The sequence below is a fragment of the Leptidea sinapis genome, chromosome 17 (assembly GCF_905404315.1).
Source record: "Leptidea sinapis chromosome 17, ilLepSina1.1, whole genome shotgun sequence".
In the NCBI taxonomy this organism is placed as follows: domain Eukaryota; kingdom Metazoa; phylum Arthropoda; class Insecta; order Lepidoptera; family Pieridae; genus Leptidea; species Leptidea sinapis.
Window position 1 is genome coordinate 6,199,370 of NC_066281.1, and position 24,836 is coordinate 6,224,205.

Genomic DNA, 24,836 nt, shown 5'->3' on the forward strand with positions numbered 1-24,836 from the left:
CTCCCTGCTCTTCAAGATCATGAAAAGCATCAACCACCAACTCTTCGTACACCTAGAGGCCTACTAGTTGAACAACGATTGACAGTACACCTTTGGTCGGTAGGCAATAGATCTATCTTCTGGTATATCTAGTACAGTTGCTACTAAAACAAAAAAGAAGAGGATATGCAGAAATTACACTAATTTTGAGTTGAAGAGTAATACACATTATATCGATTATCAAACCTCTACAGCAATGCAATTTAATAATAAACACACAATTTTTAAACATGGATCTTTATTTACAAATACATATTAAACATCGCGTAAACACGTACCACTCAAAATGCGAAACATACACAGCCTTACATCTACAACATTTACACTAGAGATGGTTGTACCTCAATGACTGTTTTCATAACACGCTGCATTACTAACACCGGTAACGGAACATCAATTCAACATCAAAATCAACAATTAGTACCTACCTAACCATAAATTATTTTATTGGTATATATTTACAATGTCTTACTATACTAAGCGTACCTATGACTTTATTACGATCCCAAAATGGAGGTTGGGTAAGGAAATAGTTAGTGGATAATATTTTTTTTCAAAATAAGTACAAAGGACGGCCGGTTTATACTGTCTTCGTTTACTTATCAGTGATTAAAAAATGTTATCAGTTTAATTTTGCTTTTACCCCACTAATGTTTATTAACAATATTTATTCATATTTCTTTCTCTTTAAGAATACTATCTTAACCATAGACTTAGATTATACTACCATATAGACTATTTGAGAGACTAATAATCTGTGACCAATTTCGATATTGTCAATGTGGCCGTTAGCTATTCAAAATACTTGGAAGCGCAAATAAAGCGCGGCTGACTGTTTACGACTTGACAATCAAAATCGGTTACAGTAACTGTAATGTTCATCGTTTGCTCACGATTGAAACAACTAATCTTTACTATGTAGCACTACACCCGGACACGTCCGCACGCAACCAACAGCCGATTAGAACAGGCCTTCCGCTGTACTGTGCATTCTTTATATAGCACTCAACGTCACACGGTTAACGTCACTGTCGATGTCGTGACAGTGACAATGATAGTTAACACATTCTCTGTTAAGACTAGATGTCAGTACACTACAGTAACAATATATTCGCTTTCCTTTCCTATCATTTATATCTCAGAGATATTTTTCTCTTTCGTGCGCTTTGTTTGTCTATTTGCTAGTACAGTTTATATCTATGATCGCGACAATCTCGGACGAACCCACTTCGTAAGGTAAGTCGAGTGTTTGATGGATTCTTACTTACTCTATATTATAGTCCTCTTGATGCAGAGTTAAAGACTTACTGACAATTTCCGCGCACTTGTGTGACTTTGTTGGACGGATCGCTTTTTGAAAATTAATAGAGGACGTTACTAAAAAGTAGGATCTATTAAAAGCAGCTTTAGTCAAGGTTTTAATATAATATCTAAATATGTCTTTACATATTATGTCCCGCGAGTTTGGCATAACACGTAAAAATGTCATCCACAGTTATCGCGCGAGTTGAATGCAGTCGGAGTCTGGAGTAAAGAGCCTCGTGTGCCTACAGTGTAGTGCTGTTCCGTAGTCGTAGCTTGCCGTGTTAACGCGTTAGTACTGGAGTTGCGATACCGTGTTTTTTTTATTAAAATAATGACTGGTCCAACTCCATCAAGCTTCCAAAAAAACGAGTTTTCCTGGTCAAGCACGAGAAGAAAGTCAGAACAAAAATTTGATATTTAATAATTTGGTTAAAATGGTAAACTTGAATCATTGTTTAAATTTATCGACACACTCACGACAATGGTCATCAATCATAATTAATTCCTTATATTAATAAATAAAAAAATAATTAGGTTACAACACTATCGTATTCCTGAATTCTGCATTCAACTCGCGCTTTATACGTACTAGGTGTATTCAGGGTTGATGAAGCATAAAGTCTAAAATCTTAATTTCTTACACATATACGAATCTGAAACCACAATATTCAATAAAGAGTGGCTCTTACAAATTGTAACATGTCATCGATAAAATATGTGATCGCAGTGTCACTATTAATCTTACACAGGACAGAAAAAAACATTTAAAAATTACACAGCAAAACATACATAGATATGTATTTCAAATATAAACGTTTCAAATTAGTAAAGATATCATAAAAGTCATATAAATATAAGATCTTACAAGAATGTTAACGTATATAATATATAGTAAGTACTAGTCTGTAGTATATAAATTTAGTAATACGAGTACACGTTTTTATCGATACACCAAACCGCTTCAGCAAGAGATATAGGTAACACATATTAACCTAACGTTCGAACTTCTTAGAAAAAGTTTAGAATTTATCATTTACAATAATATATTTATTAATGTAATGTTGAAGTTGTGTTAACACAAATCCTGATTTTTACTACTCATGACTATTAGGCTCTCCGCACACAGAGCAACATTAGCTAAAGAAAATATCAAATAGTTATTTTCTGAAACATTGACACTCTTTTACATAAATTATCTAGCCACAACCACGGCATAGCCTTGTGCAAGACAACGGTATATGATATTTAATGCGATATACCTATGACAGTAAGGGATATGAGCAGAACGTTCAGCTGATAGTAATTTTTACGCCCTGCCCATTACAATGCAGTGCCACTCAGGATTCTTGAAAACCCCAGAAATTCTTAGCGGCACTACAATTGCATTCGTCACATTGAGACGTCAGACGTTAAGTCTCACTTGCTCAGTAATTTCAATAGCTACGAAATACTTCAGTCCAAAACACAATAATGCTTAAACATTACTGCTTCACATCAGAAATAGGCGCCGTTGTGGTACCCATAATCTAGCCGGCATCTTGTGCAAGGGAGCCTGCCACTGGTAAACCTCCTAGTGAACCTCTAACTCATTGGGCATAGTTACTGACCCTTGTATGCACAGACGCTGTATCTGTCGTAGAAGCTAAATCATCCAAACGCCTAGGATAGTAGGATTCCAAATATAAATATTCCGATTCTAAGATAGCAGTGATTGGGATTAAGGATCTCTAAGAAAAAGCACCAAGACTGGTTCAGCGAGGGATGGATAGAAGCGGAATCACTCAAATGATGAGGATATATTGTGTAAAAATTGACGGTTGGAGTAACCAGCATATAGAAACAAATAGTGCAATTCGACAGTTTCTAGTTGTGGCAATTAGAAACTCATTTAGTGATCGAGGGCAGAAAATGAAGACAATTATTTATAATCACAGCCATAATACATAGTCCGACACCTTGTGGGAGACGCTCGCGCACAAAGTTGTCGTACTATAATCGACATGTCTGCGCAGTTTCTTTTAATTGTATAAACTTCAAATGGCTAGTCTGTTGCCGCAATACTGGGCTTAAAGTTGCTCTGTCTGTAGCGCGCCTAATAATTAATATGTCAAAGTATTTTCATGACCTGATTTTTTTATTATTACTTTTATGTAGTTAATAATGTAACCAATCAACCCAATTTTATCATAAATACCATCTATTTTCATTTTTTTCGGGAACCAACCAATTCATCAACCACTATTTTCACATATATACACTTCAAGAGATAAATTGATTGTTCATAATATTTTGCTGGTCCGTCTATGCAATAGTACATTATTGCAAAGGCCGGGAAGTAGGCAATTGCAGGTCGAGTAGCGAAGACTTCACTAAATACGCGACAGGCAATTGCCAATTCCCGCTGAGACATATATAGTGCTATTCTCTAAAGAATGCAGGGAAATAAAACACACTTTTTATATATAATATAAATTAAAAGTAGTTGAACTCCCATATTTTTTTAAGTTTATGCCGTTTTTAACATGAACGTTGTAGCACTTAATAAATTGCCCATAATGTTTTTGGATTTGATGGCCTTTTAGTTTTAGAAATCTCATTAAAATATGCCAAAAATACTGTTTCGGAGAAAATGTTCACTTTTTTCTCGTTTATCCAACTCATAAAATTTTCATATACCTCCATGTATTTTACTTTTGACTTCGCTGGAAGCAGGTTTTCCATTGCCAATTTGGCTTCTGATCTTTAAATCTGGTTGAGTACAATCAACCTCCACTTCACTATCTGAACCGGTGAAACTCATTTTAATTATTATTAAATAAATATTTATTAAGTACGTATAACAAATCAAGACGAATTTTCAGCTTTACAGCTTTACTTTTATTTTTTTTATCATCCATCCGACAGGCAAATGCAAAGGGACTATGTTATTCCAAGAATGACAAGAGAGATCCGATCAAAGAGTATTTAATAACCCCAGCACGCCGTTTCATACAACATTGAAGGAGCGTTGTAATGTTCCAAATTTAAAAAACGCTCCTGCAATGGATTTGATTTTCTTTGTCCGAAAATACGATACTTCACGTATTCTTTCTTCGAAAATAATGACAATATTTCCATGCATGTTTGAGAAAATGATATTATTTACTCAAAATTATGTTGTATGGATCTGGAAACACCACACAACAAAGCCCATTCCATAGTTTGGTTGTGCGATGCTATAGAGTTCCTCATAATTTGCACTGCGGAGGAATGCTCCCACGAAAAAAATAGAATTTTGCAAGCTTCAAAAATCAAATACAGAAAACAAGAACTCCGCCTAATACTAACATTACTACGAATTAAAGAGTTAACATTATTTTATTAGCAAACATCCTATACAGTGTCGTAATAAAACTTTATGAACAGTGACTATAAACTATTTCATCGATTAAAATACCCCACATTGGGTCAATTCCAAAACTAGTCAGCAGCTACTGTTATTGTAATCTTAGCAAAATTCACCTTAAATTGTGAATGGCGATTAAAGTTCTAGGGGCATTGCGCCCCTACAAGACGTGGAACTAAAGAACTAAAAATAAAAATAAAAGTAGCAGCAGACTAGTAGGGTTTTGTAATTGACCCCCTATATGGGGTATTTTCATCGATGAAATAGTTTATAGTTACTACTCCTATAGTTTTATTACTACATGCCGGGACACATTGTATATAAAAATATGAGCATTCGTAATTATAATAAACAGTGCCGCCCAGGACACCAGAAACAAGCGAACCTTTAAATTAACCTCCAAAAAATAATTAAAAAAAAGTGAGGGGCAATTTACACGTTATAATTTTATAATCGACAGAAAAGTTATACGAAACACCTGATTGCAACGAATATTCAAATTTCAAAAGTAGACCATAGAGTAGAGAAAGCGATAGAAGGCAACGCCAGCCACGTACACTGGTATGAGTGAAAGAGAGGCAGAAGGCCACGCACAATTTTACGTCCCATATTATAATATCTTTAAATTTTAATTTTATAAATATTAATGATAGCATTGTGAAATCCGACATGTTTCGGTATAACAGTAGTGTTTAGACAATTTTGTAACATATTTTGCATGTCAATTGACGAAACATATTGGATTATCAATAATATTATGTTAACATCTTAAGTACAATGTTTCCTGCAAATAAATCAAATTTCATTTCACAATCAAACAAATCGTATTGAAAAGAAAATAGGAATTTTGCTAAACTGATAATTCTGATTACAAATACTCGTATATGGCGCTCATATTTATCTGCGAGATTCTTAATTTACATAAGATAACAGTCATTTTACACATCATTGTTGTACATGTCCTTCGATATCCGATAGCACTGCAAGCACCAGTGATAGAACAGTATTATAACTTCATACTAGAGCGCCCGTTCAACACACACACACATAAACACACGATTTACACAGCCGCTAAGCAATCTTGGGAAGATAAAACTATGGAGTGCCACGCCGTACGCCGCCGAGACTGAAATCCTATTACCAAAGTACTTCAGATCCGAATAGTGCGCACGAATCGTTTTAGAACCATAGACATAACCATAAAGTGAAGTTGTAGTTACGACCTTATTAATCTCAAGAGAATTTGGGAATAAGGTAAACGAATGACAATATGTTTAATCGCGAACTTCGTATCCGAATAACTTTCGTAATAGGAAAATATACGAAACTTCCTATTTCGATTTTGGTAATAGGGCTATTGGTCGCTGCCCGAGTTCAATTAGCTGCGCCGCGCAGTCCGTGTCATCTATCTTTGTACAGGTACCAACCCTAGCGCTCCGCCCAGACGTAGGTATATATTTCAAGGAGACCGCTGAGCCATGCTACTGTTCTATAACTTGTGTTGTGCTGCAAGTGTTCGTAGCAATGTAATATAGGGTGTATAACATATTACCGTTACACACACATATAACGTTTCTAGAAGCTTCATATTTATATTTCTATGTTAACAGACAGAGAGTAATTCTTCAAAGGTTTGCATGCTACCGACTTGCTTGTATCTTGTAGTCTCATTTACCATAATATCATCAATGTTGTGAGGCTTCATGAGTGTTAATTCTGCTAAGATTCGTTTTCAATCAATTCGACACGTGTATCACCTCTACATGAGGCATCCGATATTGACTCGCCAAATTCTAGTTCGAGACTCAGGTCTTCGGAATTTACATTCAAGAAGGCAAGAATCAATATTTGAATATTGATGTATTATTCTAATATCATCAATAATCATCACTTCAATGTTATATGAACGTACTGCCTATGCTTGTGTCTCTCCTTCAGTGTAGTGCGACGGACCTTCAGCAGAACAAATAGAGTCCTCAGGAGTCCTCGATACATCTCCCACATCGCTCGCTTCTGCTGTACTACTTTTGTTCTTGCCCCCACGACGCGCCTGTAATGCCTGTGAAGTTCACAAAAATTGCATTAATTATACATATATATTTTATTTTTTATAAAATTTCTTTTTTGTATTCATAGTAACAACAATTAAAAAAAATATTCATACATAATTAGAAATGCCTCATACTTATATACAGCTTTCAGTGCCTATTTCTGCCGTATGGCGATTGCAAGAACTGCGACAAGGAACAATTGAAGAAAATATGGAAGAACAAAAACATAACAAAAGCTACAAAAATCTGGCTCGTCCAAACACTTGTTTTTCCCATATTTTTGTATAATGCAGAGACGTGGACTTTGCGACAAGTCGAGAAAAAGAAAATTGATGCTCTAGATATGTGGTGCTGAAGGAGAATGCTGGGAGTTGCATGGTCCGAATTTCGCACCAATGTCTCCATTCTCCAAGAACTTGGCATAAAACAACGCCTTTCGGAGTTCGTACAGCATTGCATATAGAAGTTCTTCGGACACGTCTCCCGGCTCGAGATTGAGTCTATGGAGCGTCGATCATCGAAGTCATCACAAATACTGTTGTACAAAGATCCTATGAGTTCCAAGTGTTGTAGAGCTCCTAAAGTATTTTGCTGCCTCATTACTCAAACTCTCGTCGTCCGTGTCATTTCGAATGTTCAAGAAACAAATAAATTAATTAATATAATAAAGCTTCAAAATAATTAATCATCCACTTGATTTGCCAACGAACACCTTAATTACTTATTATTATTATTATAGCTGTAAAGAATTTAGGTCCAATTAAATTCCCTGCATTCTAAGCACATTTAAACACTTGGAAGCTGTGGACATTGCTCTGAAGTATGAGTGCTCAAGGGTTGTTGAAGGACAGACATCCACGAGGATCATGCGGGTGCTCCACTTTGCATGCTGTATATAGGTTATCACCTTACCTTTTCTCGACTGCCCTTTTTCTAGGCAGGCAGAATGAAAGATGAAATATTGATTAATGTGTATGAAGATGACTTTAGTTAGTAATTGGATTATCAACATTAAGTTAATTGGGGAAAATCTTCACAAGCTCTTGTGAAAGGAAAAATAAAACAGTAACCTAAGGAACAGATTGGATTGAGGGAAACAATTTGATTAAAAATATTTTGGAGGAGAGCACTAATTAATTAAATCTAGGAAAAAGATTCTTCTAATTTGGGCAAATACACAAACAATGATGATAGATGACGTTTAAAGTTAATTATTAATAATTAATATTAATTATACTTGGTTCTATTAAGTTTGTATTTTTTTATTTTTGTCTCCTCATATACGGTCGGATTCTATGAATTCAAAAACAAAATCATATTTTTTTTAAATGATCATTCAGAAAAAGGTTTTTGTTTAATTTTTACTCGATTTCTTTGTACGTTTACAATGACTTTTGCGAAGTTCATAAAAATTACTTATTTTGTTAGTCTGGACTGAATGCTAACCACTCAGCTAGTATTTATGTAAAATTGAACAGACTATACTCAAACATTAAAAAAAATATTTATGTAATCTCTTGACAAACCTGCTATTGTTATTGTCATGTTTTTTTATCATACAAAGTATAGGCAAAACTTGAAAGAAAGGTATAGCTGACAATCGCCAACGATTCCCTAAATTCAAATTTTTGCTTGCTTGCTTAAATGCCCTCTGGATCAAAAAAACAACATAAAGGCATTAGGAAAGAGGCGTGAAACATAAAATTTAATAAAATAGTGAAAATCAATATATTTCTTGTGCTAAACATGTTTTACAAATATTTAAGTCAGAGTCAACAGAATATAACTTTTAAGAATTTCCTTAAAACCTTTAAGATATTTTCACAAGATACCTGTTTGCATATTATAAGTAATTATAAATTGCAGGAAACCTACGTAAATACTATATTTATTTCAGTTCATTCAAGTATACAAGCGAATGGAAATATTCTTTAAATAACTTCGAAAGGTAATGTAATTTTATTTTCCTTTCATCGCTATTATAATGCTGTTGTTTTGATATTACTCAGTACTCTTAAAGAATAACCCTGGGGTGTTCCGATGATCATTAATGTATAATCAATACAGACATACGTACTTGCAATGAAAACCGCCGATGTGGGTTTTTCCTTCCCCCTCTACGCTTGCTAATATGTGGGTTGTTACAGCGCAGTGAAGTACTTCTCATAACCTCCAGTTGTAAGTAAAGCCTCTTCAGTTCAGCTCGGACTTCTTCCGAAGTTGGTTCCTCCTCACAGTCTAGACCAAACCCTTCTGCAGGGCCACGTCGTGATACCTGCAAATTAAGGGGACCTTTGATAATTTATACATCTAGATAAAGTCTCTTGCTCCTAGACAACGATGAAAACAGGCCAGGTTTATTACTTTAATGTGCGTGACCAACTACGTCTTATATTCGCAATTAGAATGCCACTTAGTGTGCGCACGCATTGCTTAAAATAGAGCTTAACAGTCAACCTCAAATTTTTGCGACGAACTGTGACATCTGTTTTTCACAGCTAGACATATAATTATTGATCTAAAAAGAGGGCAAACGAACTTATGTGTCATCCTGTGGAATGTATCACCAGCACACGAGGTTCATTTGATAGTTGGGTTGAGTGTTAAAGAAAGTTCTTTGAAAACATCCCAATGGAAGAAGCCCGAGCATTCAGATGATGATATACGAAGATTATCGCACGTTCCATTGTATGAGCCAAGTCCTTGTTTGACTATTTTTATATCAAAAAGTTTTTTCCATTTCAAATGGGGTGTAACATACACAATCATCCAGCAACATCTTTCTGAAACGTCAAGGGATCGCACTCAATGGTTCCAGCCCAGAGATGAAAGGGCAGGACCTTACAGAGCACAGAAACGTGATCGAGAATATCCCGGAAGAGCCCTGCATGGTCATTGATATAAAAGATAGATATAGTGTACGAATGTCTACAATATATCTTGACACAGCAACAACCTTACATAGGGTATTCTGCTCGGACTTGGGGAGGTCTATTCGTAAGTTATGGTATCTGAAAATAATCAAGGGGACTGTAAATAAAATTATAACCAAGTTAAAGATGAGGTAAAGAATGAATTTAATTAAAGAATAGTAAAGATACCATCTGTTTATTGTTAAATGTTTTATATACGATAAATATAAATAAATGAAAAAAAATATAGGTAAATGGGTAAGCGGTTCACGTGGTTTGAGGTGGTGAAGCACCAGAGCTCCACCTATGGATGGCGGCCGACAAGGCTACAAGGTCCTTTAGTCGTATCGGTTCGGAAAAACTGCAGCCGGTACTTGATTCCAAAAAACAGTTGGGCGGGACAAAAAGTTTTAAGCAAAATTAGCTGTTTTATGAAGACATGCGGGTGCAAATTTTGGTGTATTCTCCGTTGGTGGAGTTCGGCTGCAGATATCAAACCTGAACACTTCCCTGAGCACTCTCCGTGATAACGGCGGTAGAAGATGCAGAGAGACTCTAGATAGATCTTTACGCAATAACGCAACCGCCATACAAGCAAGCCAATCGAAAATGATTTAATCGTCGATAATTTGAGACTCTCTTCGTTATATACGATCAAATGGAAGAAGCTCGTACTGGAGAGCGTGCGCTCAGGGGTAAGATAAATAATCGATATAAGGCTGACTTTGTGCCTAATGTGGTTGCAGGCCGTGGATTGAAGTACTGTTTTGCTTTACTGAGTACGTCAAGCTTTTTAGACTCCAATTTGACCTTCTCTTTTAATTGACCAGGGAACTGCACGTCGTTCGATATATTAGCACCGAGTATAACGATACAAGCTGTGGCAGTTAGAGCAGTTATCTCGAATCGAGGATATACGACGTTTTAACCAGTGGGAGGCTTCTTCGCACAGGATGCCAGCGCCCTTTTCTGCCGTGAAGCAGTAATGTGTAGGCGTTATTGTGTTTCGGTTTGAAGGGCGCCGTAGCTAGTGAAATTACTGGGCAAGTGAGACTTATCATCATAATATGTCTCAAGGTGACGAGCGCAATTACAGTGCCACTCAGAATTTTTGGGCTTTACAAGAATCCTGAGGGGCACTGCATTGTAATGGCAAGGCGTATCAATTACCATCAGCTGAACGTCGTACTCGTCCCATCCCTTACTGTCATATATTGCCTTACCTCCTGTGCAAGCGATCTGGCTCGACAGCCGTGCCACAATCTTGGTGCCAGGACACAGGCAAGAACCCCCCCTGAAGACAGGTGAGCCCTCGCCGCTGCAGCCAGCGGTGACCGCTCCGGAGCCACGCCGGCCAGGGCTGACATACGCCATGATACACCACACGTGCCCTCTAGCCAGAGACACGCGGCTAGCCAGCATCGTTCCTGTTTCACAAACATCTGTGTGTGTACTTGTTACTGACTTTTTGTCCACTAGCGGCTGTTTTCAATAACCTATCGACATAAAGCATTAGACATAACTATGGATAGATAAGATCTTGACATTTAACGGTGACAGCAATGTATCCATAACTAGAGATACGTTATTGAAAATGGCCTTTAATATATAGCTAGACTACTATTGATTTTGAGCTTTGTTCTTAGTTTTCACGGTCATATGTTCAGGTACTATATGTTCAAACGAGCTTAGCATATAATATTATGTATTGCTAGATGTTTGTTTTTCATTTAAGTATTTATATTTTTATTTATTTAATTATACGGAACATAAACATCATGACATACTAACAATCGTACTGGACAAACCACACAAGAAAGCCTGCCTGTACAGCCTGATTGTACGCGTGGAATGAACGTGCCAAGGACTCTCAAATCTTTTGGGATATAAAACGAATCTTACTTGAAATGGCACGTTAGCGTTTCTTGCAGCATACGATATCCTGAGCCCAGCCATGAGCAACAGAATTTCTGCAGCAGCTGTAACATGATGCCAGGAGGTTCGGGCACACCCTCCCCCCACAGTTTCCTCACATGCTGAGGTTGCCGTGAACGCAGCAAGATAACATCCAGCTCCTATGATCATCGCCGCCACTATCCGGAGCACCTGGAACGATAAACTATTTACAACGAACAAACTGACAAAATACGAGGTAGCATTAAGACAATTAATATTCTCCCATTGACGTACAATAAACAACTATGCCATCAATCGCCTATTGAAATGTCGTCAAAATATATGCGATCGGCGTTGTATATACGTTAACATTAATTCAAATTCATTTAATACCTTGCTGTCATGAGGTAGTAATGTCACATGAGGAAATTTTACTCATGTGTTAATGTTGTACGCTGATTAGAAGCTCGGACGCGAACACGAGGCAAGAACGTTTTGTTTTAGCAATTTAATTGTAAGTATTTAGTAAAATGAAAACATGTCAAGTTGTTACACAATTTTGTTAATTTAAACGATCACTTACCTAAAATAAGACACTCAGCATATTTAAACTCAAAAAGAATATTTTGAAGTTTAAATAGTGTGCTGTTATTTTGACAGTTTTTCAGTGAACGCTTTGTCATTTCATGGCGTTGTATTGGCAATTTTTTGTGTATGTATGGTCTTGGTGTTACGTCAATGTATTTTCCACAAATATACGATATTCAATACATCTACTACTAATACTATAGTGTGCGCGGAAGCGCTAGTCACCGCCTGAGGTATGTGAGCGGCAGGGCGGGGGAGGTAGACGTAAAGCTAACTCATTCTGCCGACGACCATATAATATATCGTGTGCGTCTTGTCAATCGCCCGCTTCCGCTTCGCTTCCGCGCGCACTATAATACTGATTCCAAGAAACATCAAAAGTTGTTTAAGTATATATTTTTTTATATTTTGTTACTTTGTTTTGAAACATGTCCCTACACAAATCCCTACTTCATTAATTTATTAAGTATAAAGTTACTTTAAGTTGATCTAAGTATATCATTGTCTAAGTATTACCAATCTACCTTGTCCTCCCTTATTTATTATTCCTAACTTTATCATTACTGTATCATTCCAATTTAATTATATGATAAGTTTGTGTTATTGTACAATTTTTATATTTATAATATCAACATTTACAGCGTCAACATTTTACAAATAATTTTAATTATAATATATGCACTTGTGTACTTAAATAATCAATGAGTTTCATGAAAAAATAAATTAATAAAAAAAACACAAGTGAAATTGAGTAAAGTAGATCAATCCACAGAAATGCTGTAAATAAATAAAGGTAGGTACTACACGAGCATTTAACTAACGATTATGAAGAATAATAAGAATAAGAGTTCCCGATGACAAAAGCATCTAGCCATCACAAGTAGCGCCCGTTCACGATCATGACGCATGGACCAGCCACCGCCACATTCAATGAGATCCTCCATAAGGCCGGTGATAGTGCGCGAGCCGGTCCGGTTGGCTATAGCTATGACGATCTATTAAGCCATGCTAATGATCTAAACGGCCAATCGCATAAATAAACAATACATATTGTATACGGTGAAACTTTATGGGTTATTATTTTACAAAGTAAATTATAGTTTACTATACTTTCAACCAGACATTCTTTAGGTCATCACTAATGACTCGCAACCCTTATCAGCTGTTTTTCTGAACTCTCTATGACCTAAAAAAGATGAATAACGTAGACGTGACATCATATCAGATAATAGTTAAATGCCTGCTATTCATTGCAGCTGTGAGGCAAATTATAATCTCAATTTGCCATGAACACAAAGTTATTTTGTATGTGAATTTCCTTATCTGACATTGAAAATCATACCAAATTTGTATTTACTTTATTTATGTACCCAATAAAAATAGGTAATTCTAAACTAATTATAAAACTATGTTATGTTATGCATTAAGTTTAAAAAGATCGGCCTGTCTGCGTAATAGTCTTCGAATCACGATATTTACTGCTCTTCTTATCCAACCACGATCACGCAAGTCGGTTGTGATACCTCATTGGTTATCAAGCATCTTTAATAAACGCCGACAGCCCTTTCAAGACACCATCACAAAGTGCACCTAACTACTAAAGGCATATTCACACTGCACCAATTTTAATTCAAGAACTTCTTGTTATGTTTGGAAATAAAATGAGTTCCTTTTTTTGATAAGTAATTACCTAAGCACTCCAATTTAGGATTAGGAAAGTGGAGGCTCGCCCCCTATTACGGGGAAATCAAACGTAGCGGGCGAACCGTGGCGGGTGGAAAAAATATACCTCTAATACACGTGTGAAACTGTGGTATGTTAATACGAGATGTAGTTCCTTATTTTGTTTATTTGTTACGCAATAATAGAAAGTAACTTATTGTAATTGTATGTGAAATACATAAACACAAGCCACGTGCACGCTTGACGACCTGTATAGCCGAGTGGTTAGCGATCCTACCTACTAAGCTAGAGGTCCCGGGTTCGAATCCCGGTAGGTGCAAGCATTTATATGATGAATATAGATGTTTGTTTCCGAGTCATGGATGTTTAAATGTATTTATGTATGTTTATATGAATATATGTATGTTTAAGTAAGTATATTGTATTAAATATATCATTGTCTTGTAACCCATAACACAGGCTATATATGCTTAACTTGGGGCAAGATAATTTGTGTAAAAAGTGTGTCAATATATCAACGCTTATGTATTATATTTTGCTCTAGTGTGGTTGGGTCTAGTGTGCATACACCTTAATCATAATCCCAATTCCAAGGGATATTTACCTATTTACTAAAATTTGTAATTTTAGACGTTAGTTGTCATCCTTCAGTCGTTCTTGTCAGTTCGTCGCCTTGGACTATTTGTATTGCAGTGATTTCGTGTGATTACGTATTTAAAGGGAAGGAAGGCACAATCAACCCTCCCTTTAGTGGTGTTGCTGCAAACCTACCTACCTACTTCTACCTGTATCATATGCGATGTACCTGGGCTGTTTTGAAGGTACAAGGTACTACTTAAGTACATAACTAGATACCTCTCCCTAAAATATAATCAACATGTGATGAAGTAAATTATGTGTATTTATCGTGAAACTCCAGGAGTGTTTAAAAGCTGCGCAGGATACAAATAAGAAGGATGGTATGTACCTATATACTTTGTTTATGTTTATGGTTTGTCCTTAAGTCCGTAGGTAGGTTACCTTTTTTTATTTACTAACAACGGTTCCGCCTTAAAAATGGCGGTCTCTTTAAAAGTATTAAAAATAGTATTTTTATTTTCCCTTTTTTGATTTATTAAAACTTAAACGTCACAATACTATTGCATATGACTCAAATAACGTAGCATTGAAGGGATGTAATACCCTGTCTGATTCACGCAGGTATATAGCCAACCGGACCTGTTAACCGCTGCGGTCAACCGTATAGCACTAGCGGCCTAAGACATCAAGTTTCATTGGCGCAGAAATCTCACGAGCTACTTTGATATTCAAACCTAAACACAATAATATTTGCTCAAAACAGCTTTACAGCAGTAAAAGGAGCCGCTGTGGATTCCAAATAATTAAAACTGCGGTCATTGATCTTTAGTTTGTACTTTCAGACGCATTTTTGAGACCGAACCAGTGCAGATGATACCCTCTGAATAGTGCGCCCTTACATTCCATCGACGTTACAAAAGAGAATGGGCATCACTTACTGTTAGGAAAACATATAGTTCGGATAATAAGTAGAGATAGTATTAAGCTTAATATGTCTTTTTTGATGACAATAAAGCGTGAGACGAGCAGGACGTTCAGCTGATGCTAATCGATCCGCCCTGCCCATTACAATGTAGTGCCGTTTAGGATTCTTAAGAAACCCATAAATTCTGAGTGGTGCTACAACTGCGCTCGTCACCTTGAGACATTGAGCTACGGCGCCCTTCAGACCGATACACAATAATTCTCACACATTACTGCTTCACGGCAGAAAAAGGCGCCGTTGTGCTACCAATAATCTAGCCGGCATCCTGTGCAAAAACCTCCCACTGGTAAATGAACTTAGACGCCTCTTACGACACCCTTCGGCCGGGGACTTCCATATTCTTTTTTTGCCCTGGGCAAATGAATGAATATGACACAATGTTTGGATTCACCTCAGCGTCTCTAGGGGTCCACCTGTGAGCTTTCCTCGTCCTAAACTCAGCCAGCAAAACCCACAGTCTCAGCACTACGGAGCCATACGAAGCAACAAAGCCAAGTTCTCGAAGCCAGGCACCAGTGACGCAGCGCCACCTGGCCGACGATATGTACTGAGAAGCAGCCTGAAAATTGTTTTAACAATTAGATTTATCAATTACAGAATATGGACATAAGGCTCACTTATAGTTTTATTTGAAATTCGACTAGTAATGGGGATTTCAGCTATGGTAAAAGTATAAATTCAATTTCAAATATTTTTATTCAAAATATGATGTGAAATCACTTATTGAAAGTCAAAAAAACTACCACCCATTCCAAAATGAATGCCTCAGGCCTGAGAAAAATGGGCGCAACAAACTCAGCGGGCTTTTTTTTTCATCAAAAATATGTTTTACAATTAAAGTAACATTAACAAAGTAACATTGTCCAATTAAACTTATTATTTAATAGCGTGAGGGCGGTCGCTCCATTCCCAATCTGTGGTATCGTTAAGAAAGTCATTTATGTTATAGTAACCTTTACCACACAAACGTTTTTTAACAATTCGGACAAAAAGGACGTCAAATATGGTGTGCCATACAAGGGCGTATTTACGGGGCGGGTAATAGGGGTAACCCCCCCCCCAGAAATCAGGAAACAAAAACGAAAATCGGGTCTCAAATAAAATTTGAAGTTTGACAAAAACAATGGAATAGATGAATCTTAAAGAGAAAACAAAATCGAAAGAGAGATTTGTTGAAAAAAGATTTGCCAGACAATGTTATAAGCACTTATGCAAAATGCGATTCAGATATTTTACCGCACATCAAACTAGCGCTCTACATAGTTTCTATAATGCCTGTAAGTGTTGCGTCTGCAGAACGTAGCTTCTCAACACTTAAAATAATAAAAAATTGGCTGAGAGCAACAATGGGCCAAGAAAGAATTTCAAGTTTAGCTCTTTTATACATACACCGAAATATTGAAATTAATATTGATTCGGTTATTAATAAGTTTGCTACTAAAAAAAAGAAAATTAGATTTTATCTGTTGAAATAATTATTTTATATTTGTGATATTATGTATCATTCTTACGTATTATGTAGTATTTTATTAAATTACAAAAAAAAATACGTTTATGTTACTTTATTATTAATAATTTTTAATAACCTTAAATGTTCCTTAAAACCCTAAAGTTTATTTTTGTAAAGTGTTTTTATTTTACATAGAGATTTAAAATTACAAATAATAAAGTGTTATTAAAAAAGTGTTTGTTTTAATTTTTTTTCCTTTAACCCTCTCTTACAGTTACAAGGCGACTTCTTGAAGTTATTACCCCCCTAAGAAAATGTCGTAAAGACGCCACTGGCCATATTGAGCTATAGATTAAGATAATTAATTATTTACAAAAATCAAAGTTAGTGGAAACTTAAACGCGTCACTATACTTCATTCAGTTTCGATTGATATTTAAGTATGTTAAACCCTACGATTTCATTGATAATGCCGTTCTTTAGCTATTTGTTTGTTCCCTGTTCTGTCCGAATCACATGTAGGTAGGTATGTTTAAAGTGAAAAGGGACGAGAAAATCAATTATGAGATAATAAATATTTAGTTTGTACCTAAATTTATGGACGATGCGGGATCCGAACCCGCGCCTCTCGGGTTCCGTAAGAGCGCCCTTACCAGTTGGTAACTTTACAGTTCATAACCTGATCGACACCAATAACTGCATACATATAAATTGACTGACATGTCGCTCTTGCAAATCTAATCAGTTTGTTATTTATAAGAGATATCCCTTCTGGTGTTAAGTATACAAATTGTAATATTGTATGCAATTATTGGGGTTGAGCAGGTTATCAACTGTAAAGTACACCTTGAAGTTAGAGCCACAACCTGAGAGTTGAACAAACATACAAGATTTACGAAGCGTGCGGCATGCGGACTATTGGTTTTAGAGCGCTGGGATACCAAATTTGGTACAATACTTAAAGTATACTTAATCCCAGAAGTGAGGAATATCACTTAAAAATTACAAACTGTTTATATCTTCTTGTTATTTATTTTATATAATTACCATATATTTGTCAGCGTTATTATTTCATTATAATTTAATCTGCCAAACCTTGTTAAAGGCAATACATGTTTATAGTTTATAGTATTAATGTGTAGAATAGAAATGCTGTAAAGTTTGCTTAAAATAAATAAATAAATATTTATCATAATTACTGCTTTACGCTAGACCAAAGGGGACACTGCTGAATGTACCTCGTCGGCATCGGATACCGAGAACGTAAACTGGTTATCTTTCTTTTCAGAGCTAATCGTCTCGTGTTTTAAAGTTATTCAATTCGATGACTGCGATACTTATATTAGTTAAAGATTTTATTGGTATATTTTGGTAAATTTTATAAGGTGGTTCCGGAAGAACGTCAAGAAAGCACCAGAGCCTCAGTATTATGCTAGCCACATATGAATAGGCCATCGCTAGTTGGAGACACAGATGTGAATTATAGGAGGACACTGCCTGCAGAAAATCCGGACGCAGAATTGATAGGTGCCGTGAACTCTGCAGGCAAAGAAAGGCCAGGATCTTTAGTCAGATACAGACTACCTAGTGAAGGAGTGCATGTGTTCTTCTTGACCCCACAAGCTGTTCAAGAATTTCGTGAGAGGTACAGAGCTCCGGGGTACGGACCGTGAAACCAAAGGTCTCGTTTGAATTGAACCGTAACGTTATGTAAATACAAAGTGATTTTATAAGTATTCTCAGAAGAAGTTTGAAGTGACTGGCGGGCCTCTGCATTGCCATTTACTCTTTGACAGAATAACATTTCGATATAAGTGACAAAATGTAGGAGAAGCTAATTTAAACATTTATAATAAAAAATTATTGGTAACTCATTATAATGTTATTACCATTGTTGCGTGTTTTGTCTGTATAAAAACATGCGCAGACTCATCTCTCCAAATAGTATATATAATAAACTCTTGCATAGTACAGTAAACAGGCTTATAATCGCGGTCAGACTTATCATTAATTAATACCCGAACCTCCATCATAGCAACAACTGTAACTTACACTGTAATTGCTTCATGTCGATAATGAAAATTAATGACATTCTAATGAAATCAAAAGAGTCCGGTCAGTATTTTTAGATTGTGACATAATCTATTTTTGTGACAGATCTACAGTGTCCTGTGTATGTGATCTTCTTCAGTTTAAACTGGGCTTAAGCTCATGGCCAGACACTGGCATTCTGTTTATCGGCTAAAATTTCAATTACATTCCTTCTTTAAAAACTCTAAACTCGAAAATGTTCAGAACTTCTGTAGTTTTGTATCAGTTTGTTTAATTTACGTTTACCCAGGGATTTTCTTTTAAATACTGACTTTTACAACCCTAATTATGCCCAAATTTATCGATCATTATTTATTCTGATAACTATAAGCTGTGTTACATACAGAAATTAATGCCTAATAAGGTGAAATATACACTTCGTTGAATGCCTCGAATGCGAGTAAATTATACATGGTCGCTTCAAGAATTTGGTTCAAAGATCTAAGAGAAATCCATATGCCTTTAGAATACATCATAAAACAACAATTTGTAAGTAATTCATTTTTTGTTCACATCAATCCACACTTGTTTAAATCGTTTGACAATAATAATTATGAAATTTAAAATAATCTAACCTATCAACATGATAATTCTTTGCATGAAAATTTAATAGAAATCTGTATGTAGTTTTATAAAATGTTGTGAGGTTTTAATTTATAATTTTCGTTAAAATTTCAATTTCACATTAAAAACTGAAAATCATTTACATATAATAAGGCGAGTTGATTTTGGAACTTGTAACTGAAGAATTTGCAACGGACAAACATACGGACGTAAAGAAGAAGGAACATCTCAAAGGTATATAGGTAGAGATACTTACCGAGCCATACATAAACATTGCGCCAATAAGAACAACTTCTAAAACTGTCCACATCCCCATAGCCACCGCCTGAAACAATGGTAATATTTACAATCACAATAAACTGATCATATCAATATTTATAATGAGCATTGTGGCTTCATTGTCTTCTTCTTATAAAACACAGGTGCTCCTTCAATACCGCCAGTAAAAGAAGCTGGGCGGTGTTCTCTTACTAAAGAAATATTTAAATAAAAAACCTTCTGCAATCGATAAAAATCCAAATGATCATTCTACATGAAAAACAATGCGAGATGTTTTTAAAAAAATGGTTTGGTTGTCGCCATATTGAAATTTAACTATAGTCTGTAGTAACAAATGCAAGATGGAAACAATTCGATTGACAGTAGGACAACAAACACAACTACATAGTGATCATTTGCTTAGCGCCGTCATTTAAAACATAAGATCGCGTTAAAGAATTCTAAAAGATACAACTTACTTTGCTTTTCCTTTTTTTGAAAACAATCAGTCCAATTATCAAACACAGGAGCATGCCAGACAGATTGGCACCAAGTAACACAGCTCTGAATACTTCCGGGAGACATGCTGTGGAGTTACTTCCCAAGCCACAAGGAGTACAACTCAATTGGCCTATTTCAGATAACTTTCTGCCACTTATCCAATTACCACCAGTTGCGTGCCAATGATCTGAACTGCATTTACATTGATACTGCAAGAAAATTTATTTAAATAAATGCAAGCTATATAAACTAGTATTTTGTGTGTTTGCATGTATTCATCGAAAAATCCGTCGTATTAAAAAAATTCTTTTTACTACGTTGCATCATTACTTATAATATTTTAAATTTTACTTTTGATTTTATCAACCCGAGCAAAGTCGACACAAAAAATGTATTCAGTAAATAAATAAAATAACTGTTTACATTACTTCTAACATCCGATCATCAGTTTGAGACGGTACAGCTTCACAATCCGTGGTCAGATTGTCGCAAAGCGGAGAACCACCGAGCCATTCGTACATACTCTCTTCACATGGTATAGATGGAAGACGCCGAAACAAAGCTGCCGCAGCCCTATGAGGTCCTGTGCCTCTAGCAGCAGAAGTACCAGCCCACCAACCAAAGCTTTCCTCGCATGAAAACCAGGCATTAGACCATAGTACAAGACTGGAATTCCAAGGGGAAGCCAAGGTACGCCAAAATTGTTGTAAAGAGGCTGAATTGTTTTGTTGGAAGACAATGAGGCGTGCTGTTTCTGTTATGTACAGGACTCCAAGGTGTAGTATTGGAGCACCAAGTGCAACAGCTGCAGGCGGTGGTTGGAGGGGAGTCCTGGCTGCAGCCCGCGCCAGAGCAGTAGCTTTTGTCTCGTCTGCTACTCCTTGTTCTAACAGCTCAGTGAACGCCCGCGCTACTTGAACTACTGCAGCTTCGTATTCTCGGAAGTTCTGAAACGGAAAATTATGGCCTTTGATGAAAATGATAGAAAAACTAAGCCTTACATCATTAATGGTATAGTGTCGTCTGGTGTCGAGACGCTTGTCCCGTAGGTCCTAGAGGCATGGAGAATATTCATAGTCTCTGCCTCAATTGGGCTAGTAGAAACCCAAGCACTGGTAGCTTTTTCGATCAACAGATCAGCCTAGCAATTCAACACGAAAATGCTGCCAGTATTCTTGGTACACTTCCCCGTAATGATAGTTTTAATAAAATGTAATCATGGTATTGTAAATATAGTTATAAGATTTGTTTTGTTTAAAACTAAAATAAAAAAAATTCTAGATACACCTAATGTTTAGTAATAACTAATTTATTATGAAACTTGGAACTACCTATAGTATGTATATACTAGACTATCTCTCGCCTATGTGAACGTATTTTAATATAATTAAAATTTGGAAATTACTTCATACTAGTCACAGAAGATCAGCGTTGCAACACACTTATGTTGAAACACATGCTAAGTGGTTTCTTTTTAAACACCACACGTTTTTATATTTGTATATTTTTCAGTTGCTTCATTTTTTTTATTTGTGTGTGTGTTGAAATAAATGTTTTTGCTTTCTTCTTCAAAAATGCTAAAATTCGGCTGCCGGAGTAAGGTACAACAGTTTCATTTATCACAAAATTCATCTAAATAAATAAATGGAAAATTTATTTATTTAGATGAATTTTGTATTTTCTTTTTGAATTTTTTTTTTATGATTAGGGTTAAGTAATTCTACCTGTGTGTTTATTTAGTATCGCCATTTTTGCCACACGCTGTATAAAAGTTATAAAAACCTATTTTTAACCGACTTCGAAAAGGAGATTTTGATAAATTTTTTTTATTTGAAATCTGGTGCTTCCCGTGTGGTCCCATTGTAATTTTGTCCAGATCTGACAATGGCATCCATGAGAAAACCATAAAAGTCTAAAATTTGCTATACGTATGTGGACGACAAATTTACGAATAACTCAATATCGCGCCAACTGATTTCGATGATTATTTTTTATTGAAAAGGATTACTTCAAAGATAGTTTGGTAAGAGTTTGGTTGCTTTCTGATGACGGGATCCATGACAAAGTAACGGAACTCTTCAATTCTTAGGAGCAAATTAACAATACTGGGCCAAATCTTTTTCATGCTAGTAGGATATTGAAGTTATCTACCATAACGAAGTTATGGTCAAGTAATTGTCGTAGTCGAATATGATGGTCTATGGAACTCCATAACGGCTTACAGTAAGGGTGCGATCTGTGGCATAATAATTATAACTGTGTAATCAAATTGCAAAGTGCTTACGTTCATTGCTGCATTGAAAAATTTAGTATATCTACACATATTAGACAAATTGTTAGTTAATGTACTTCAAATCCACTAAAATCAAAAAATAAAAAAGAAATTAACAATAAACAACCGACTTCAAAAACATAAACATGGAATAGCCAAAACAACAGATAGTATCCACTAAAAAGTATAAAATAATTGTGTATTTGTATACATTCCAATTATTTAATCGAATTCTAGTTACGATTATTGTAATTTTTGGAGTCGGTGTCATCCAAGATAGGTTTGTAACTACATACATAGTTATAGGTGAGATGTGCTTGAGTCGTGAGGAGGCGAGAGCGGGTCACGACGGAAGGACGCCGATTTAAAAAAAAAAACAATAATCATAACTAGAATTCGATTAAATAATTAGATTGTATATGTACACAATTATTCTTATAGTTTTTAGTGCACATTATATCTATTGTTTTGGAATAGTGTTTTTGAAGGCGGTTGTTTTTTTGTTAATTTCTTTTTTATAAATATTATAGGTTTTGCATAACAGGTGTATTAAATTAAATCTCTATTAAGTTATTTCAAAATTTTGAGTTTTAGAAGTCGGTTTTATTTTATTTTAACTATTTTAGTTATTATAGTATTAGTAGTTTCTAGACACAATAAATACCTTAAGAGTATCTTATTCGATATTATTAGTAGCAGCATATCACAGAAATCGTCAACTATTTCATATTAGGTACCTGTGGCAGGGGAGGCGGTTTCCTGAGCAGCAGTGAGTCGCAGGCGGCAGGGGGTGTCAGCGGGGCGGTCGGTGCGGCGGCGACGGTCACGCCCGCGCTCGCACCGCACAGCAGCGCGAGCGACCACCGCACCAACATAGTTCACCGACGACGCGCTCTCTGCACAGACAGACACTATGTTCAAACATGACATCATTAATACGTCGAGATATACTGTGACAGTTGACCTCTATTTTGAGCAACTCACACTAACACAAAGTGACATACAAATTGCGAGTTTTAGACGAAGTTGGTCACGCTCACTAAAGTAATAAACCTGGCCTGTTTTCATCGGTTTTCTAGCAGCAAGAGACTCTATCTAGACATATAAATTGTCTAAGGTTCAAAATTTTTTTTTAGATGTATCTTTTTGACTAAAGACAATGAGTACATAGATACTGAGTACATAGATACTGAGTACATAGATACTGAGTACATATAGATAGGTATATGACGTTTGAATATTTTTGTTGCATCTCTTTACATGTATTATAATTGAAATGATTTGTAAATCTCACTTGTTATTATTATTATTATTTTTTGCTTATGTGTGTTCTTATTTAAATTACTAATTATTGAATTAAGTCATGAAATTTTATGTAATTTTTGTTTTGTTGTTAGTACTTTTTTATTGTAATATTATTATTTTAGAATGGTAACCCTTCATATAATATGTATAACCTTTAAGTAGTTTAACAATCCGCTAGACCTCCTGGGGTTCTCCGGAAGACCAGCGCTGATCATATTACCTGTGGGTATGATCAGTATTATGCTGAGGTGAACTCCAATTCTGCATGTTGATGTAAATTGATAATTAAGTTTACTTGTATACTAGGTTTAAGTTGCAGAATAAATGATTTCGTTCTCTTTCTTTCTAAAACGATGGCGTTGTAAATGATTTAAAATACTGTCAATGGCTATCTTGACATTTCTTCTAACTAAAGCTCAATCTTTTCTGCGGTGGTAAATGTAACAAATAGTTAATAGCCCAAATGATTACGAAACTGAAGTTGCAGTGAGCAGGGCACAAAGTTCGACGAGCAGATGGCCGTTGGGACAGTAAAGTCCTCGAATCACGACCACGTACCGGAAGACGAAGTGTTTGTAGGCCCCTCACAAGATGGACCGACGATCTGGTCAAGTTCACCGTTATACGTTGGATGAGGGCAGCGCAGTACCGACCGTCGCGTCGTGGAGATCTTGGGTGGCATTTGTCCAGCTGTGGACTTTTTCCGGCTGATGATGATGAAGAAGAGTGAATTTTACAATGCGCGCGCACACCGTCACGTAAATTCGACAGCCTGACGTCAGTTGGTAAACTAGACCATTTGTTAACTACCAAGCCGTCTGTAACTTATATATCTACTGAACCAATGGACGAGAATTAAATAAATTTATATACAAATTTGTAGGCCCCTCACAAGATGGACCGACGATCTGGTCAAGATCACCGTTATACGTTGGATGAGGGCAGCGCAGTACCGACCGTCGCGTCGTGGAGA

The 24,836-nt window shown here is 36.0% G+C and overlaps 1 protein-coding gene across 1 annotated transcript; it reads right to left on the reverse strand.

Annotated features, from left to right (window-relative positions):
• Positions 1-260: 260 nt before the first annotated feature.
• LOC126969246 (probable G-protein coupled receptor 158) lies at positions 261-20,945 on the reverse strand. Its single transcript, XM_050814616.1, has 8 exons — positions 20,715-20,945; positions 20,265-20,495; positions 19,784-19,852; positions 15,815-15,982; positions 11,595-11,798; positions 10,916-11,119; positions 8,858-9,055; positions 261-6,788 (listed from the first exon to the last, which is right to left on the reverse strand). Exons 1-8 carry the CDS (start codon positions 20,805-20,807, stop codon positions 6,645-6,647), a joined length of 1,311 nt encoding a protein of 436 aa, XP_050670573.1. The 5' UTR covers positions 20,808-20,945; the 3' UTR covers positions 261-6,644.
• Positions 20,946-24,836: the final 3,891 nt, after the last annotated feature.

What these genes read in the sequence shown, in the direction of transcription:
- LOC126969246 (XM_050814616.1), bottom strand. Translation starts at nt 20,807, where the DNA reads ATGTACGAATGGCTCGGTGGTTCTCCGCTTTGCGACAATCTGACCACG. An exon ending in ACGCTAACGTGCCATTTCAA is followed by an intron (nt 11,120 to 11,594) that starts GTAAGATTCGTT and finishes TTTGTGAAACAG; the next exon opens with GAACGATGCTGGCTAGCCGC. An exon ending in ATCGGCGGTTTTCATTGCAA is followed by an intron (nt 6,789 to 8,857) that starts GTACGTATGTCT and finishes TGAACTTCACAG; the next exon opens with GCATTACAGGCGCGTCGTGG.